The sequence below is a fragment of the Xenopus tropicalis genome, chromosome 8 (assembly GCF_000004195.4).
Source record: "Xenopus tropicalis strain Nigerian chromosome 8, UCB_Xtro_10.0, whole genome shotgun sequence".
NCBI lineage: Eukaryota > Metazoa > Chordata > Amphibia > Anura > Pipidae > Xenopus > Xenopus tropicalis.
In genome coordinates this window covers 59,434,444-59,454,471 of record NC_030684.2, presented here as the reverse complement: position 1 = coordinate 59,454,471, position 20,028 = coordinate 59,434,444, and the positions used below count along the sequence as shown (strand labels likewise).

The 20,028-nt window shown below is 37.9% G+C and overlaps 1 protein-coding gene across 1 annotated transcript; it reads right to left on the bottom strand.

Annotated features, from left to right (window-relative positions):
- Positions 1 to 229: 229 nt before the first annotated feature.
- lonrf3 (LON peptidase N-terminal domain and ring finger 3) lies at positions 230 to 19,907 on the bottom strand. The gene is made up of 12 exons (XM_002934542.4): positions 19,169 to 19,907; positions 15,204 to 15,322; positions 13,350 to 13,472; positions 13,111 to 13,260; positions 11,360 to 11,603; positions 11,042 to 11,129; positions 10,449 to 10,563; positions 7,501 to 7,622; positions 6,129 to 6,287; positions 5,537 to 5,699; positions 4,962 to 5,111; positions 230 to 4,689 (listed from the first exon to the last, which is right to left on the bottom strand). Exons 1-12 carry the CDS (start codon positions 19,791 to 19,793, stop codon positions 4,531 to 4,533), a joined length of 2,217 nt encoding a protein of 738 aa, XP_002934588.3. The 5' UTR covers positions 19,794 to 19,907; the 3' UTR covers positions 230 to 4,530.
- Positions 19,908 to 20,028: the final 121 nt, after the last annotated feature.

Below are 20,028 nucleotides of genomic sequence, written 5' to 3'. Positions count from 1 at the left end.
TCAGTGCATGGGTCACCAAATGAGTAGAACTATATGGGCAGTTTATGTTATATCCCTATCTCAGGGCAGCACAGATAAACTTACAAGGTAGAACCCATAGCAAAACTATTAGTTTGCATCTAAACTGAGCTGATAAATGTTGTTCAAACACAACAATACTGCTTTTTTTAACAAAACCCCCTTAATTGCAGATATATAGTTTCGTTTACAAACACAGCCAATAACCATATGTTTGGAATTGCCATTCATTTAATCATTAAACATCAAGACAGGGACAATTTAAACATTACAACTAGCATATCTACATCTAATCTAAAGAGATAAATATCAGTGAAATCACATTAAGCTCAAAAAATATAAATATTTATAGAGGTAGTTAACAGCACTGCAAGGTAACTGAACATAATGAAATTCTTTATCAGTGCAGTAAAGGAAAAATCTTGGTTCTCTACAATGGAATATACAAGGCCAACAAAGAAATTAAACAAGATTTATGAATTTACAAAGGCACTACAGAGATATAAAATGAACCTTTAAGAAAATGATTTGTATTTTAACAGTGGTTAGTGCCAGCAAAGGGCATTTCCTGTATATGCTTATTACACTACAGTCTCGGGATGTTACTCCTGCAGAGCCCTATAGTAATTGGAAACTAGAACCAATGGCTAGATGATAGATTATAGTAACTCAAATGGTTTTAATTAATATCACACAGGCACTTAATTATAAGTTAATTATAATTCTACAACAAAATGTAAAGCCAGTGACAGACTATAATGCCAGTTGTTGCTGAACTGATCATCTTAGCTTCCCACTTAAGCAGACTTGTGGTAGGGTTCTGGAAGCTGTAAGGAATATGTGTTGTCTGCTTGCAGCAAAAGCACTGTGCTAATTCTAAAAAAGACAAAATGAGTCCCTTGGACTTGCATTGAATTATATTCCAGCATCCTCCACTACTGAGCCTGGGAGTTGCTATTTTATACTACAGAATTTGGCCCAACTGCAGCTTTACTGATAGTAGTATAAATATAACCCAAGTGCTCAGTACCACTGAACTCACATCCACTGATTTCTTTTGAACTGTACTCGAGTATGTAGTGTGAATGAGCAGTATACACCCTTTTTCAACATAAGCTCAATATATAGGGCTTGTGTTGAACATACTTTTTGCCTATTGTTTTAATTATGAAATATCTATGATTTTTGATACTTCAGACACTAAACAATATTAAGCCAGTTTCACTTTACTACTTCCAGTCACTTCCTAAATCCAAGGAATGTCAAAGGAGCGGATAAAACTAATTACCAGTCCACAGAGAAGCCCCTGATAATAAGGGGTTTGTAATCTTTAGTAAAGGTGTTTGGATGTATACTGTCCCTTGTAACAGGTCCCTGAAGCTATCATGAAGAGGCATTTTTCACAATAATAAAGTTAAAAGGGATGCAGAGAGCTGTATTTTCTGTATGGAAAATAAGATGTGCCCCCATAATGTCATAGCTGTACAAGATAAAGTGTATGTTTCTTTTATATACTATATGCAGAAACTTATAAAAAAAGTGGTACAGAATAATAGAAGATATGGCAGACATACAAGCATTTACAACTAAAGCAATTGATTTAACCCAAGCTATAGGAATTTGCTCGATGCACAGTGGGAGAAAAGAAGGGAGGAAAGCAATGCTCCTAGACTAGTTGTAGACAAGTTGCACAAACTGTCTTTACTAAGCTTAGAACAAGTGGAACCCTAAGCTCATTTTTGCTCGAACATAGTAAAGATTATCTGAGTTATTTTGACTAATCCTCCTGGGCTCAGGCAACAAAATCCTTTAAAGGGTGGTAATCTTTCAAATCATGTACTATTTTACCATTACACACGTCAGTCTGACGTGGTTGACAATCAGGCTACATCTTGCAGCAATAGTATAGACAAGAGAAAGCTGGTTTAACTCCTAAAGATAACTGTTTAGACTAGGTACAAACTGGGTTCTTGACTGCCTGAGCCACTGCATATACAGAGACCATTACGCATCATGCACATTAGTGGTTTTTCTGCAAGAGGAATGCAGTTGGCCAGTCCACCAGTGACATCCACATGAGGTTGTACTCATGTAACCTAAGCTTAGACAGTTTCAAAAACTTGCAATATGCTGTAGTAACAGAAAATTAAGCTACACTGATATTAATGATATGTTTTAATGTGCCCCCACAATCTGCTTGTTTGGCCCTGATAGTTTCTATAGTACTTAGTCTGCATAGGAAAAACACCACAGTAAGGAGCAGATTTATCAAAATATGAGTTAAATAGAGCTAAATACATAAAAACTCACCCATGTTCTATTCATTCCTATGAGATTTTTAAAACCGTATTGGGTGACAGTTAAGGTGGCCATACACTGTTAGCCTACGGATGGGCGATATTGGGCTAATTAAAATGGCGGCATAGGAACCATTGGTTCAGGGACCATATAAATGAACCAATGCAGTCCCTGATCCAATGGAAAAATCAAATCTACCCGGTCGAGATCTGCTCGATTTCAGGCCAATTGTCAATCAGGGCGGCCTGTCGGTGGTGCCCATATACAGGCAGATAAGCTGCCACCTTTAGAGTTTACCCTTTTATATATATCCTTCTAAAAATCTTATAAGAATGAATAGAACATGGGCGAGTTTTTACATATTAAGTTCTAAACTCACATCTTGACTTACTGTAAGTATATTCAGTGGGGATGAATTCTTACTTTCCCTAATCACGAGTTAGAAAAGATAGAGAGGTCTGCAAATAACAAATCTAACAAGCAAGGATGCTGCAATAAAAGCAATAGGACAACGGCAACAGGTACAGCTATGAAACAAAGATGTTTAGTATTTATGGCCTTCTTTAAAGTTAAACTGACCATCGAGACTGGAATATGCAATATATTCAAATGGTAATATATGCCCCTTTTTAACATTAATTCAATGAATAGTGATGAAAAGCCTCTGCATCTTAACCCTTATCAAAGGGGAAGGAAGAGGCTTACCAGCAGCTCACTTGATTTGTTTTTGTGTACTTATGTGAACAGAAAGTAGAATGTGACTTTAATTTCAGTTTCTGATGTTGCCCTATTCAGTGCATGAAATAACAAACACTATATATACTTCTTAATTAAAATTAAGCAAAAAAGCATGTTCAGCAAAAGTCCTAACTGAACTAATTCTCATGATTTATATGTCTTTATCATGTTGAAATCTATGTCCAGATAAAGTTACGGATATAGTAACAGTACAGACCCATTACATGTTACAGATTTTCAGCCTTCCCGTCTATAATACCTAGAGGTTCAGTGGCTTTTTGTGCAGTACACTGGCTAAGAGATTGGGAGCTAAATTCCCATCTACTTGAATCTTAGTGATACTATTTCTACTCGTAAGCTTTAAATGTCTGGTATTAAAGTGCATCAAGATACCTAAATCCAGGTTCAGTATTCATATGCATTCCAGAATTTTATTCAAGATTTAGATTTGGCTCAGTGTTCAGCATTATGCTATTTATATACCTTATATTAAGGCAGAGATTCTTGGACTATGGTTCAGGGCAAATCACCATTATTCCCCCACCATGAGGAATCTCACTCTACAACAGAAAAGAATAAAAACAAGGTTTATAACTGCTCCTGACACTGGAAGCCAGAATATTTCAACCTTTTGGACAAATGAATAATGCCATGTATAAAATATATGAATTTGTTGAATCCCTCTAAGATAATTATCCTTTTTTGACATAGGGGAAATATTTTGGGAAATTCAATAGTTTTTTTTTTTTTACAATTTATGGCTAGAAACATCCATACATAGAACTTTCTTGAATGCAGTTAATGTCAGCAGTATGCACCATTTTGCTCCCAGAACACAGAAAGCATTGGTACTAGAAGGACTTCATACAGACTGGGACAGGATTCTGTTCTTGCTTTGAACTCCAAGAAGTCTGGACATTGCTAACACATGCACAATGTACCAGGGTTCAAAGTGTTTTAATATCAGTGCAAAAAAATCAACTGCACATACTGAGGAATGAGTTGCGTTTTGAGCAGTTTCTCTGTTTTTCACATCAGGAAAAACTACAACATAGAGGCTGCTAAAAAAACAACTTTGAAAAACAGCTTTTCTTCCAATCTTTTCCTCCTGAATAAAATAAAATAAATATAGCAGCTTAACCATGACAAGTTTCATAAAGTGAAAGCTGGAGACTCCTTAAAGGTAGTGAAAAAATAAATTATGGGGAATGACAGTCAGCATTATGTACATTTGTGTAAAAACCCATGTGTTGCATAACAAAACCTTGAAAAAAGTATTCATTGATTGTTTTAAAAATGATACAAAAAGTCTGATGTACTTCAGTTTTTTTTCTCTCCTCCATATTTAAAAAAACAAAGGAATTACAATGTAAATGTACATGAATGTGCTGCTTCATGTGGAATTCATAAGAGCCATTGGAATGTGCATACTTTCATTATTGGCAAAGAAGGAAGTTAGAATTCTGCACCATGATGTTATCGAGGGCGAGATCGACACATGAACAGTAGGACTCGCCGAATGCCTGTCAGGCGATCTTTTAGTGATGTCATGGCAAGGAAAGGTAGCTGCGCCCGACTTTCCAGTGGAAGAACTGCAAGAATCCACCAGCACCAAGCGGGTCCATTGGGGTTTGCCTGTAAAGACAAACGTTTGTTATTTTGGACACATGCACACACATATATTTATAGATTTCAAGATTAAAAACATTTTTAATGCTGTATTTATGGAACAAATTATAAACAACAAAATCCAGCAATGTCTGCACCTGTCTAATTTTTAAAGTTAAGAATTTTAAACAATGCATGAATAACAGAGCTTCAGCACAAGCTCTGATGGGCAGAACATTTTTATTGAACTGCAACAATTGATCCACAATGAATTAGACAGTAGCTGTAAAATAATTTACCTGTATATCACAATCATTGGCAGGCATTGGACCAAAATGACTTAAAATTCGACTTTTCAGTGCTGGCTTTAGAGTAGAGAACCAGTTGAAAGCTTGATCATAGACAGCATTGTGCAGTGTTAGCAAGTCATCATACTCCTGTCCTTGTGCCTAATGGAGAAAATTTTTTAATGCATCAATATAGGCATCAAGTCATTTATCATATTACTGGATGAAAAATCTGCAATAAATTGCAACATTAACTTATATTGTTCCAATACCAGCTTACTATATACTGATTCCACAGAGCCGTACTCTGCTGCTATGAACTAAAAGAGGTTTATTTATTTTCCCTTTATTCTCACAATTATTAAGCAGTCAGTAATAGGATCCCGTTTATTGTGTATGTATTTAAGACATTCACAATATACATATTGTTTATGTATATAAGACATTAAATATGAGTGGGTATTTCAGAAGCAGGACAAAGGTAAGCAGGGAGATCCCCAAAAACAGCAAAAAGCCCCATCTGTTCATAACCAAGCATGATTTATTAGCTGTTATCTGGTCTATTTATTGGTCAGCATTCAACTTACCTTATGATCTTCTATATATTCAATGTCTGCTGTGTTATAACCATCTCTTTGACTGTGCCTTATAACTTTAAATCTCCTTTTCCCAATACTGTCTACAACAGAACGGCCATCTGCAAAGAACTCCACATTTCGGATTTCCAACATACAGCCATAGTCTGCAAATCTGAGCAGAAATATACATTTATGTAACAGCATGAAATGGCAATGACCTGTAAGCACAGGACTAAATTCTATTTCTTTTTATTGTCCAGAGAAATAAGTGTTGAAAGCATGATAGTAACAGCTTTTTTCTCACATTGCATAATTCTCAATAGTAACCTCAGGTATGCACCTTGCTTTTATTCCACATGCAGCAAAAGCTTAGACAAATTATACAACAGACAAAATGAAATTATTAAAAAAATGTCTTAACATGTGGCAAATCAAAAACATACGGTGCTGTATAAATGGATACAGTTAACAATAATTGTAATTATACCTGCATCTATTGACTATAGATGAAACACAGCAGTCCTAGAGATAAATATGCAGAGAATAGAAGAAAAGATAGCAGTACCTAGAAGAATACATTAAAAATACGACACCTACATACCCTTTAACAGAGTCCCCAATACACATCCCGAACTGCTTTGTGCCAGTTTCCATACATCTCCTTATCATCAAGCGATAGCAAGGCTCAAATATGTGCAGTGGACAAGGAACAGTTGGATACGCCATTGTGCAAACAAATATGGGAACATTCTTATTCAAGCTAGTGTGAAAGAAAAATAAAGATTCCTTTCAACATCACAAAATGATAAGTATCCTAACAAAATCCAATTCTAAAAACATGTAATCATTTGTAGAAACTGATCTACTGTGGAGGTCCTGACCAAGCAGGGGTAATGCAGTCATTCTGCACCTAAAATGGCAAAACCCTGTTTGCCAACAGCCATACCTCAGACCCTGCCTTACTTCTCCCTGGCACATTAATCAGCATAGGCCTGGAATAGGCATTTATACACACACTCTGGAGATAATTCAGTTTGCTCTGCTACGCAATAATAATAATAATAATAAAACAAAAACTTTATGTTTACAACCAAATTTGTGAGAATTAAAGTTTGTTTGCCCCCTATTTGGTTTGCCAGATGTTTGCCATTATGATTATATCCTACTCCTGTGGTTAGAACAGCTATAATAATGTTAACTGAACTAGGCTAAGGCCAGTGGCTTACTGGTAAAGTTGGCCAGGCCAGAGTATAGTAATGATGACTGATTACAGTGAGAAAGATAAAGTCTCTTAATTATTGTTGATTAACCAAGAGTGTATATTTGAAGTATTAAGTGGTGCTGGAAACGTGTCTATTTGGCCTTCTTGGATACAATGAAAATAGCCTTAAAGGAGAAGGAAAGGTAAAAATTACTGGGAGGGGGGGGGGGTTGCCAAATATTAGGCACCCCCAGTGATTGTAATCGCTTACCTTATACCTTGGGCTGGTGCTCCCATTAGGAGAAAACTGCACCAGCCCGGGGTATCTGTGAGAGAGAAATCCTCTTCCGTCTGTCTTGCATTATGTGGCGCAAAGACAGAAGAAGGAAGAGAATTGCTCCTTCGCAGCTAGCCTGGGCTGGTGCAGTTTTCTTCTAACAGAAACAAATGCAGGAATAAGTCATGTCAGCATTGGAAATTAAAGATTCCAACCAAGGCCTCCCCATCATACCAGCTGTAGTTAATGAATAACGTACCCCCTACTAAAATGTATAAAGGTATCAGAAGTTACATCTACTGTATGAAAGCACTCAGCCTTGTGCTTTTATAAGGTCATGTAACTCATCAGTGACTTATAATAACTTTATAAACTACAGTAGGGGTACATTATCCCCTATATGTATATATGTTACACAAATGTTTTCATTTAGAGCTATGCCTCACATGGCATACATATATATATATATATATATTGATTGAGAACAAAACTTACTTTGAAAGCTCTGCTATTTCTTCTTCATATACTGTTTTTCGATCTTTCAGTTCATCTGGGAAGTAACTGGCTATTAAATCTTCCATCAGCTCAGTTTTACAAAATGTCCTGATTGCAAGGTACTGGAAAGGATACATATATATTTTTTAGCTTTAATTATAATAGAATTTATGCTTTGAATGAGTAGGGTGAAAAAAAATGATATTAGTCATAAAAGTAGGCTCATTTATTAAGGGGAGTGCAACATGCAAAAACTCGTGGCATTACTTTATGCAAAAGAACAGAAAAGTCTTTACTATGGCTAAATTGCAACTGGGTAAATTATGCTAATTCTCGGGGAGATTTATCAATGCATTACATTTGAGCACACCACATAACAATTGACCCACTCTCTATTCATTCCTATGGGATTTACCAATCAGTGTAAGTTAGAATTCCCTATTTGATAAATATGGTTCTAAAAATCCCATAGGCATAAATAGAGAGTGGGTGAATTTACTGTGGTGTACTCTAATTTCACACTCTACTTTAATTTTTCTATTTTATCTTTTTAATTTTGAATAAACTCATTTCCACCAATGTCTGACATTTATCAAAAAGTCTGAACTAAGTTTTTTTGGCTGCTGGGGTCAGAGACCCCCATTTAGAAGCTGGAAAGAGTCAGAAGAAGGCAGCAAATAATTACAAAACTGTAAAAAAATAAATAAATAATGAAAACCAATTGTAAAGGTAGTAAGAATTTCTCACTCTATAACATACTAAGGAGCATATTTGTTATGGTGTGTCAGATCTTTGCTTTTGGTTTCTATATTGTAAGTGACTGTTCAAATCTAATTGCTGATTGGTTGCTATGGGCAACACCGGTGATGTTGGCTTACACACTATAATAAATATGCCTCTAAAAGTTAACTGAAAGGGGTTGTTCATGTTTGACTTTTTGTATGATGTAGAGAGTAATATTCTGAGCCAATCTGCAATTGGTCTTCATTTTTTAATATTTGTAGTTTTTTAATTATTTCAATATTTGTTCAGCAACTCTCCAATTTGGATTTACAACCGTTATCTGGTTACTATGGTCCAAATTACCTTAGCAACCAGGGAGTGTTTTGAACGAGAGGCAAAATGAGAGGAAAAATGTGTTATATAAAGTAATGATAACAATAAAACTATTGCCTCAAAGAGCAATCATTTTTGACTGCTGGGGTCAGTGATCCCAATTTGAAAGCTGCAAAGAGTTTGAAGAGGACAAATAATTAAAAAATGATTAATAAATAATGAAGACATTTTAAAAAGTTGCTTAGAATTGGCCATTAAAGTTGAACCACCCCTTTAAAGGTGATCTACCCCTTTAACCAAAATGTTAATCAACTTAATAAGAATGGTGTGCTGCCATGCATCTTGTATTTATATCAGTGTAAAGTTTTGCACCCAAATAAATTCTAAGGGTGATGGCACAAGGGGAGAATTGTCACCTGTCTGTAAATATGGGTTACCATTGGCGATATATCGCCCCTGACTGCTGTTTCAACTACAAAATATATGCAGTGCTTTGTTTTCCTAAGTCGCCTAAAGTTTCCTCAAATTGCAGTGTATGTTTTGCCACTGGTGATTTACTTTCTCTCTGGTGAAAAAGCTTTCAGGGGAGATTTGATAGTCCAAATGTAACTACAGGCAACAAATCTCCTGTGTGCCATCACCCTAAAGGCATCCACACTGAGGACTTAATTATGACTATATACTTTGTGACTAGGACTATGTATTGCCTGATATGCTGCTAAACAGGCTTGGGAAGGCTATACTGCTTTGCATATATCAGTTCAGAGCTTCTTTCTATGTTTGCTAAGCCATGGAACTAATCTACTTCCTTCTGCCAGAATTAAGATCACTGGAAATATCACTCTTCACACTAACAAGTAAATGTAGGTCAGTGGGATAAAAGCTATCCAAGAAACTCCCTTTTCTTCCAAGAACTGTCACATAAAAAATATAGGTGGAACCAGTTTTGTTATCAGATACACAAAAATGAAGTACAGGACAGATGACATTGTTTTTTTCTACATTAAACTTCACTATATTCTGTACTATTTCATTTTTAAGTTTATTTTTTTTTAACAATGATATCTGCTAAAGAATTGCAAAGTACAATCAGGCCATTAATAAATAAATATTACTTTGCCATTTGTCCTAAATGAAATCCAAATTCCTCTTTTTACTAAATTTAGATGATAATAATAAACGTTATTAGAAAAATACACAATCCTATCAGTCAAATAGTTGCCAGTGCAGTTTGAGTTTTCAGGTGATAATTGTTTGCAGTCTTCTCCGAGCAAAAATACAGTAAACAATAGAAGCCACATTAAAGGAATACTGTTATTGGAAAACATGTCAGTTCATACACATCAGTTAATAGAGCAGAATCCTGCATTAAATCAGTTTTTTAAAAACACAAACAGATTATTTTATATTTAACTGTGAAATTTCACATGGGGGTAGCCATATTCTTCATTTCCCAGGATGCAAAAGCCATGTGACTTGTGCTCTAATAAATTTCAGTCACACTTTCCTGCTGAGCTGCAAGTTGGAGTGATATTACTCCCCCCCCCTCCTTTCTCCCCCAGCAGCCGATAAGCAGAACAATGGAAAGGGAGCAAGATAGCAGCCCCCAGTAGATATCAGAATAGCACTCAATAGTAAGAAATTCAAGTCCGGCTTGGGACTCCTCCAGTTACAGGTTAGTAGGAGAAAGCTCAGACTCAGGCACAATGCACTGAGATGGCTGCCTACACACCAATATTACAACTAAAAAAAAAATACATTTGTTGGTTGAAGAATACAATTTTAAATTGTAGAGTCAATTATTTGCTATGAAAACAGTGTAATTTAGAAATAAGAACTGACATTTCATGTGATGTATGGCCAGCATGCCTTTATTACAGTATCCTCCTTACCTCACAAAGGTCTTCCTTGCACAAAGGACACTTGGGGTTGTGGTCAAGGCATCTCTCAAGACACTTTAGACAATATGTGTGTCCACAGGGCGTGGTTACTGGTTCATACAACAACCTGGAGCCGAAAGAGTAAAAAGAGAAAGCAACAATATCTTGCAACAAGAAAATAAACAAGGACTAAAAGTCTTGGTATGCTTGGTCACAAGCAATACAGTACTATTGCTATTCTAAATCTGTGTGAATTAGCAAAGAAAGATTCACTTCTGCAGGACTGAATGTAAGGGTGGTTGACCAAAGTCAAAGTAAGTCTGGCAAAAGAGAGAAGCTAAACCTCTTTTGCTAAGGAATGTGCATGCTATAGAATACTATGATTGTTTACAGTAACCATAAAAAGGCTATTTTTTATACAGCAAGCACGATAATATATGCAAGTGGCTGTGATCTAAGAAAGATCTAAGCAATAGTTAAATATGAATATTCACTACTCTTTTTTCTGTCACCTGGCTGGTAGCACAGGTTCACTTTGCATATTTTTAAACTGCTCTGGTATTGTAAAAATAAATAGTGGGCTGTCAAGAGGAAAAAAATGATACCTCATGCAAAGTGAACAATCCAGATCGGATAAATCAACACATGAAGCACTAGAGTGATCATTCCCAAGAGTGCCAGTAACTGCAGCATCTAAAGAAAACATAACATTCCTTTATCAGTCACAGGGTCAGCATAAAATTGTAGAATCTTTTTAGCTAAAAACAGCTACCCTGGATATACAGAGTTGAAAATAGAAACCTATGCACTATACTGTAGCAAAGCAGCAGTAAATGTTATTTTACTGTAATGAGCTTATTAAAAGGCATTATCACCATTTCTTCCAAGAAGAGGATGTAATAACAAGAGATTAACTACCCCACCTCTTTTCAAGGCCTTGCAGGGTATATGTTCAGATGAGCATTCCGTTTCCTTTGAACAGGCTTTCCTTTTCAGCGTGTTGCATGCAGATGGCACAAGTGCCGCAGGTTCTGGTGTGAAAGCCTTAGTCATTTCTGAGCAGCTTAGTTCACTTTCTCGTGTTTGGTGTAACAACCACATTGAGCTGTTACCTTTGGGATCTGTATCATCTGAAATGGTTACACCCTTTTTAATGTCCATATTAACCTGAGAAAGAGAAGATAAAAGCCACAGAATTAAATCTCTTTGACAAGTTTGTTTGACATTTGTGGGGGAAAACAGTAATCCAGTAGGCTTCATTTATTTAAGGCCAAGCCACCTATTTGATTACTTATTTAGCTATGTAAGGTCTTTAAAAGATGAAATGAAAAAAATCAAAAGAAGGAAGCGCACAAAGGGGAATATTGCAGAGAAGTGTGAAATTGTAAACAGGAAACACCTGATACCGCAGTCCATTCAATAGTGTCCAGAAGTAAAATCTGCAATTTCACCTGTGTGTCAAGTGTTTTCTCCTTTTGGGAATATGCTTATAGGATGCCAGAATATAATCTGCTGTACCCACACTATATGTCCAATTTTTACGTGTAAAAAGCCAACGCTGCATACAAGAAAGCTGCCGGAAATTTTGGACACTTAGGAGTAGATATATCAGCATTAGGATTTTCATGGTTTTAAAGTTTTTCGAAACCACGACTAAACTCATTTCCACAAAAACCACAAACATCTAGTTATTTATGAAAAGATCTGGACTGAAAAAAGCAATGTGACTTTCAGATTTGTCACATGATAAACAGCTAAAAATAACATTGGACATTAGTAAATACACCCCTAAGGGTGTGCTGTGATTTTAACTTAAGATGCCTGGGTTGGGACTGGGTTGGTTACTTCTTTAAAATGTGGATTGTTATATCACGGTAACGTAAAAAAAACCCTGAAATAAACACGTTTTCCCAGGTGCAGTAACCCATAGCAACCAATCAGCAGGCAGCACTTACTAATCACCTTTTTAAAAGCAAATATCTTATAAGTTGCTATGGGTTACTGTACTTGGGCTATTAGAGATGCCCATATGTAATAAAGGGCACCAACTTTTCCTAGATACAATAACCCATGGCAAGAGTCTTGATATTTTTGTTGGGAGAAGTAGCACTAATAAAACTCGCTGGTTGTGAAATATAATTAGATACCAATTTAGCAAATATGCATTTGCTAATAAATATGCCTCTTGCTGGGGTCTTAATGAAAAAATGTGGGCAAATATATGTCTATATACTGTATATAGGATATATATAGGATATTGGGGAAAGGCAAGACAGGCAGTAGCAACAATGTACAATATTATCAGATTAGAGATGTTTCTAAAGGCACATTGTAGGTATATGATGGCCTATCTAGCAAACGACATGGGGGTCATTTATCAACACTGGACAAATTTGCCTGTGGGCAGTAACCCATGGCAACCAATTAAATAGTTGCATTCATTGTTCTACCTGCAGCTGGCTAAAAAGAGCCAATTGCTGATTGTTTACTATAAGTTACTGCCCATGGGTAAATTTGCCCAGTGTTGATAAATGACCCCAATGTCCTTTGCTAGACAGGCCATCCTATACCTACAATTTGACTTTAGAAACTTTAAAGAAAAGAAAAATGGAAACAGTAGGTATGCACTATTGCACCAGTGGATGTTACTGTTAAAAAGTACATTAATACTTACCATTTTCAATCTCTGCATATTACTGCTAGGGGTCGGGGTGCTTAGTGAATTAAGAACATTTCCCTTTAATCTCAGTGGGTGCGACATTGTTTGGAGGATTTCTGGCAAGTCTCCCTGGTTATTTTGCAAGCTTAATAGATTGAGCAGCAACTGTAGACAAAAGACAAGCATTACATTTGAGATTATTTTACTAATTGCTGCAGTTGGAACTGCACAAAGATGTTAACTAACCACTTTACCTTTTGGGCCTCACATTTCGCAGTCCTGTTCTCAGTTTCCAATGCAAGGCAGAAAAGAAATTCTTTCAAAGAATCCTCACTTCTTCCTAAATTGACCAAGGATTGTGCTTTCCTTAGGTGACCCTAAATAATACATAACATCACTACAGTTACTTTTTATGTTTTGCTGAACAAAAAAAGTCATTTTTATAGAGGTTTCAAATGCATCAACCTTTCAGAGGCGTGCCAAGCCCTAGTCGGGGGATTATGTGGTGAGGTATGTGTAGGATTGCCACCCAGTGGGTATTTCAGTGGCCTAGTGTATTAGAAATTTACTGGCAATAGCCAGTAATGTAAATCACCGGTGGGATGGCATACGCGGCAGCGTGATTTCAGTGAAATCATGCAAGTTGCCTGAGGAAACTTGCGCGCTGCCGCGTATGCCATCCCACCAGCGATTTACATTTTCGCCGGTGGGATGGCAATCCGGGGAGATTAGTCGCCCGAGACACAGGAGATTTGTCGCGGGCGACTAATCTCCCCGTGTGCCAGAGCCCTTATCTGTTATTGTGCTTATGTAAAGAAAACATTGTTGGTTATTTATCACTGGTTATACGAGGAAGCAAATACTAACCTGCAATATAGTACTGTATTGGTATCTTTTGGTGCTTAAAAAGAAATGATAATGACAGAAATATGTGGTATTGGTTATCTGCTGATACAGATAAAGGGTTATTTTAAGTCACTGAGAACTGCCATGACTGCAGAGTGCCTTTATCTTGGTCAAAGAACTCTGCAGTAATTATAGTTTTACTGTGTTCAGTACTGTGTGACTGCTGCTCTTGGGGAAAAAAATGAAAGAACTAAAGACATCAAGTCTTGGCATCGTGGCACTATAGAGTTCAGTGCAGAACACAGTCAAACAATATGTTACAAGCTAAAGATTATTAGTGGCACTTAAATATGGTTTAGCTGTTTTAAATAAAAAATTTATATGGATGCATGAGCGGAATATCTGTGCATGTGTTTGGATCTGTGTATGTGTAGTTGTGCGTGTTGTTAATGAAATGAAAGATAGAAAGAGTATTGGAACGAATGAGAGAAAGTCATGAAAAGATAATCTGAGAATGTAGAAGAAAGTATCATGGGAAAAAAAAGGAAATATATAGATACTGTGAGACATAAAGATAGTGATACTGTGAGACACAGAAAAAGATGAAAAAAATATCACGTAGAGAGATAGAGAAGGCATAGTGTAAGTGAAACAAGGAAAGGACAAAATGGCAGTGTGTGAAAGAGGGGGAGGGGGTGTGCAAAATTTTAGAAAACTGCCGGGATACTGTGTGAGAGGCTTGAGGAGAGATGGAAAAATTGCAAGAATATCGGGGAGAAAGATCTCTGGTTCAGAAAGCTGGATGGATTTTTATTTAAATATTGCTAAAACTGGCAACAATTATCTTACTGATTAACCCATGGACCCATTTGGCCACCTATTCAATCACCAGATTGCACTGGTCATCAGCTTGTTGGCTTCATGTACAATTACTTAAGTGCATCCTCACTGTATTCCAAGTAGTACAGTGACTTCCCATACATGTTCTAAAGAGAGCAATAAAACAAACTGGTTGGTGTTTTTATAGCTCAGCACACAGGCCACTAGTGTACTCTTCCACAAATTACTGAACTGGATGCCCAGGCAGCTGTTTGCGTTAGGCTTTAATTCCCTGGTCCCTAAAAGCATGATATATTCTTTCCATAACAATGGTGCTAAGCTTCAGCTGTGGTTCTTTGCTTTTCCCCAAGCATGCACTCAGTCATTCACACATTATTGCAATGTACAACAGGATGTCAATCTCAGCAATAATCAACACTTACTTTTAACCAATACGGCTGGAGTTTGCAAGTGGTCTCCGCGTCTTGTAAAGCGCATCCATAAGACTTTAAGCTAAAATGAATCATAGCACGGTTGCTGTACAGTAAATGGTCTTGAGGAGCTGGAAAAGGAAGAGGGAATAAAGCACACCAGTTTTAGGCCCTTCTCTGATAGGGAGAGAGACATTATCTACTTTATTAAAAAAGAAACATAAAAAGACTAGACAGTGTAAACGAGTGGGCAGTGAATTTTAGTGTTACAAGTTCACTTGCTTCTTTAATAATGCATTAACCAGCTAAAGAGCCCTCCCGTGGCTGAGAAATCTCATATACAACACTTAAATACAGTAGGAATGTTAGCTCAGTAATGGCATTAATAAGAAGCATGTTCATTAAATACTAATTACGGTTTTCCCACAACACAAGATTCTTCACTTTACAGTCAGTGGGGAGCTAAAGTCTAACACTCGTTTGCATAATTAAGCAGTCCTTGATATTGGCGCTTCTAATAAGTGCATCTAGTTGTACACGGAGTGTTTTGTATTTTTTTACTTTGCCTAATACATCTACCTTGTTCACAAAATATCTAAAAAGTACTGTCAATACCAGGATAGAGTAACACTGTAAACACTGTAGTAGTAGGGTAGGCATATACCAATGCACTGCTACCAGTAAGGGAGGCCAGTATTTCACCAGGATGTGTGTCTGCTGTCACTAATATCAGTGCAACTTTAGTGTAGATCTGAAGTCGGCATTACAAATGACAGCGGACAAAACTCAAGTACAGACATGTAAAGGTTTGGTAAAAAGCCTCTGCATCAAACAATCTTGTTATGTGTACAAATGTTTTTCATTCCTTGGGATTCTAGGCAATGATGAATGATAAAGCACCACAGTTTGAAACCACTAAAAGATAAATCAGAACAGAATTTACTTTAGCTCTAACTCCATTATTATAAATATGCAATAAAACAAGTGGGGGGGGGGGTGCTCCCAATGCATACTATTCCAGTGTCTGCCATCTGTCACATTATTATAAAAATGCTAAATAGATAAATCATTACAGTTTAACAAAGAATTTGAAGCTAGGTCCAACAGACAATAGAGAGGCCATTGCATAATTTGACTAAACACACACCACTACCTAACTGAACAGTAGACATCCAGTATGTCATACAGTTAGACAGGATTTTGCTAGAGCTGCTTGCAGTATTGGTGCCCAAGCAACACCCATAAGCCTTGTGCAGAGCTGGCAACCTACCTGGTTTATCTTATGGGGGTAACTGTGCATGGCTGGAGTGTAACCTGACATGGCTGTGGCATAACAGAGTGTGGTCAGGGTTTTCTGTGGGTGTGGTCAAAAACCATCCAAAAATTGCCTCTGGTAGGCTGACATCAGTGCTCACAATATGGAACCATGGCCAACAGCACAGTTAGGACTGTGGCTGTGGGACATCAGCTATTGTAGAATAAGTCTATACTAACATTAAGCATAATGGATTTTAGGAAGTGATAGCAACAGATTTTGTCACAGCGAGGATAATACTCTCTGGAAAAGGACTGTGGTTTGTATGGTGTCAGTATCAGAATATAATGAGGTGATATCCTGCCAGCATCAGTAGGGAAGGGGCCTCTGTGAAGGGACCATGTCTGTGGGATGGAAGGTATATAGTACAAGTATCAGATGGGACAATAGCCTCTGGGAAGGGACTGTGGCTGTGGGGTGGAAGGTATATAGTGCAAAGAAATGGTGCAAGTTTAAGTGGGTTAAGAGCCTCTGGGAAGGGACTGTGAAGGGGCATATCATTAAAATGTTAATTGCTTGTATGTAAAAGGAAGAGCTAACATTCTAACATAACTGGCATAACTGTAAAAGTTTCCACACCTTCAGAATATGTGAAATATCTGGCATTTTTTTTTACTCGATAAAGGAAGCCCTACCCACCCCAGACATCCTACAGTGGTTCTGCTCAGTTTATATACTACAGGTTGTTCTCAGTTTAAACTACGGTGGCCCTTTCTCTCTTTTGCTCTAACAGTATGCTGTGCTGCCAGTCCCATTAAAGAACACTGACACCCTGACAGCAAGATTGCTTGGTAGGCCCCTTTAGGTCAGTCTAAAACACACATAGTGCCCAGCACATATGTATACAAGGTCAGACTGGCCTGATATACAGTATTTAGTGTTACCAGTACCAGATGATCTCTCCATGGGTCCCAGCCCTATGGGCCCCTGTCAAGGTCAATTCCCATAAGTATTTTCTTATTTCTAACTATCAGAATCATTCAACTAGATTTTATTCTGCATTGCTGAATAAACACATGGGGCTGGGCATGCAGCCATCAACTGACCACACTGTATGTAATTTCTATGACCCTCAGACATCTCCATAGAGTTAAAAATCTCCATAGAATTTTTTGTATGACATCATCCTTTTATTATAATTACATGGTCCTCCAAGTAGTTTGCCACCTCTATGGAAAAAGTTGGACAGTGCTGCCCTGAAACATAGAATTTCTAAATATAATACAATTCAAAAGTAACAGTATTAAGTTTTAATATCTAGGTAAACAAGAAATTATTTTTAAAATTCTAGGCCAACTTGATCTTGGAAAAAGCAATTATGTTAGCAAGCTGGTATTATATGCCAGCCAAAATGGCTAATTATATCCAGTTATATAGGATGTATAAAAACCATGGCTAATAGGTTGCATATGCTTTTGTTAATAAACATGTTTTGTAATCCACAACAAGCCAACAGAATGTTCTCTGAACACAAGGTGATCTACTTAGTAAAATGTGAACCTCAAAGGCTGTATCATTGTAACATATTTTCCCAACTGATCTGAAATAGACAGTGGTTGTTGGGGACTCCATGTGTTTGACCTACTTGTTAGTTACTTCACCAGTTATACAACCAGGCACAGGGAAGGAGGGGGGGGGGGGGGGCAGGGAGAGCTGATAGACAGAACGGCCTTCATGGTTATGCAACACTGTTCTCCTGACCCACTTTCCCAGCATAGCTTTACTGGCGGGGAGGAAACCAGCCAGGCATCATGTTACTGTATGTATCATTAGTGGAGAGGGGAATAACACTTCTCTGGCAACAAGTAGGCCCCTGCAACCAATAAATATCTTGTATGAACATAGTGAAGTGGACTGTTTGTTTATCTGTAAGCTCTTGATATAAAATGCTAACAAGACAAAAATTAAAACAAATATACAAGTAGAATATAAAATGACTATTACCAATCATAGTGCTGCTGCCTTTGGGAAAGTAATTTTTGGGGTTTGATAACCTATCCATGCACTATGGGCAAGTGTTACTGACAAGCTTATGCAACCTGTTAGTGCAGCATTCCTACACACAGCACAATATCTCACATGTCCCCAGCCAGCGTTGCAGGCAAACTATTGTAATAGCAAAATAAATTTATTGGAGGTTATTCATATTTTGCACCCCCAGTCCCTCATGAAAATCAAATTAAACAAAAATACCCCTTATTTCACAAAACTAATCTCACTTTCCTGCTTCATTAAAATCTCTACTTTTCTGAATGAATATAAAATAATGGCTAATTAGAATAGAGGTAATTATGCACCAGTGCATATGTCTTCATGTTGTATAGAGTAAATATTAGATGGGAAGCTCTGTGGGGCAGAGGTCATTACCTGATTGTAAAATATGTAGATATATATGGAACAATGTACCCTCTTTGTTAAATATTTGGATACTATTAGTTACCAAGGAGCTCCATGCCATATAAAAGGCAAAAGACTTGCAAGTTAACTAGGAAATACGTATCTGATAGTGGAAGGCAAACGAAATTACAGACACCTGTTCTTTAGAAATACATTCACCCTTCTGCCTACTTAATTGAATTGCAAGCTCTTGGTCCAGGATCCAGTACCACCCCATACCTGTCAGACCTACCCCAGAGGCCCATGCCCATATTCTAGTGGTTACCTATAGAGATGGCTTCATTGTATCTGGCCAATGCTTCTTCCCACTTGCAGTCTTTGTACAGGGCATTGCCCTCCTGCCGGAGCCGCACAGCTTTCACCTGGCTGGGGAACCACTTGCTGAGGATGTTGCTGAGTAGCACATTGACTCTGAAGGGATGCTCGGTGCTCACCCTGCACACTTTGCACTCACTCTTGCTGCCCCCTTGGCACTCCAGGCACTTCTTACAGAACGTATGGCCGCAAAGCAAGGTCACTGGTTCGAAGAAGAATCCCTGACACTGCCTACAGGTCAGGACAGCCGACTTGGCGACCCGCTGGTCAGGGGGGGGCAGCCCTTCCTTGGTCCTAATGTGATCCGCCAGGCAGGACACCAGAGCTTCCAGATCCTCCGCGCACACCTTTTTGTGCATCGCAGCCCTCTGAAACAAGTCGCAGGCATCCTGCAGTCTTCCCGAGCATGCCAAGCAGTCTGCCCTCTTCAGCAGCAGCCCCCAGTCCACCACCCCTGCTTTCTGCTCCTGGAGCTGCCTCTCGTAGATCTCACTAGCCAGCTGGAAGTTTTTGGCTTGGAAAGCCTGAGCAGCGAACTCCAGCATGAGGCTACTGTCTGCCTCCTGGCTACTCATTGTGCCTCCCCGTGTGTGGCCCTAGAGCTCAGTGGCCCTCGTCTTCCCCCGATTCTCTGCACTGCTCCATTCCTGCAATACGGCTAATAAAAGCCTTCTAGCCAAGTGTTATATAAAGCGGCGTCACGTGACGCCCAGCCGCGCCTCTCATTGGCCGCCAAGCCTTTAAATTGTTACAAAACCTCTCTGGGTTTTGTAACAAGGTTGTAATTCAGTGTCATTGTGTGGATTGGGA

Coding starts and splice junctions, on each gene's coding strand:
- lonrf3 (XM_002934542.4), bottom strand. CDS start 19,793: ATGAGTAGCCAGGAGGCAGACAGTAGCCTCATGCTGGAGTTCGCTGCT. Junction 15,323..19,168: donor CAATGAAGCCATCTCTATAG/GTAACCACTAGA, acceptor TTCCTTTTCCAG/CTCCTCAAGACCATTTACTG. Junction 5,112..5,536: donor AATATATAGAAGATCATAAG/GTAAGTTGAATG, acceptor TTTCTCCATTAG/GCACAAGGACAGGAGTATGA.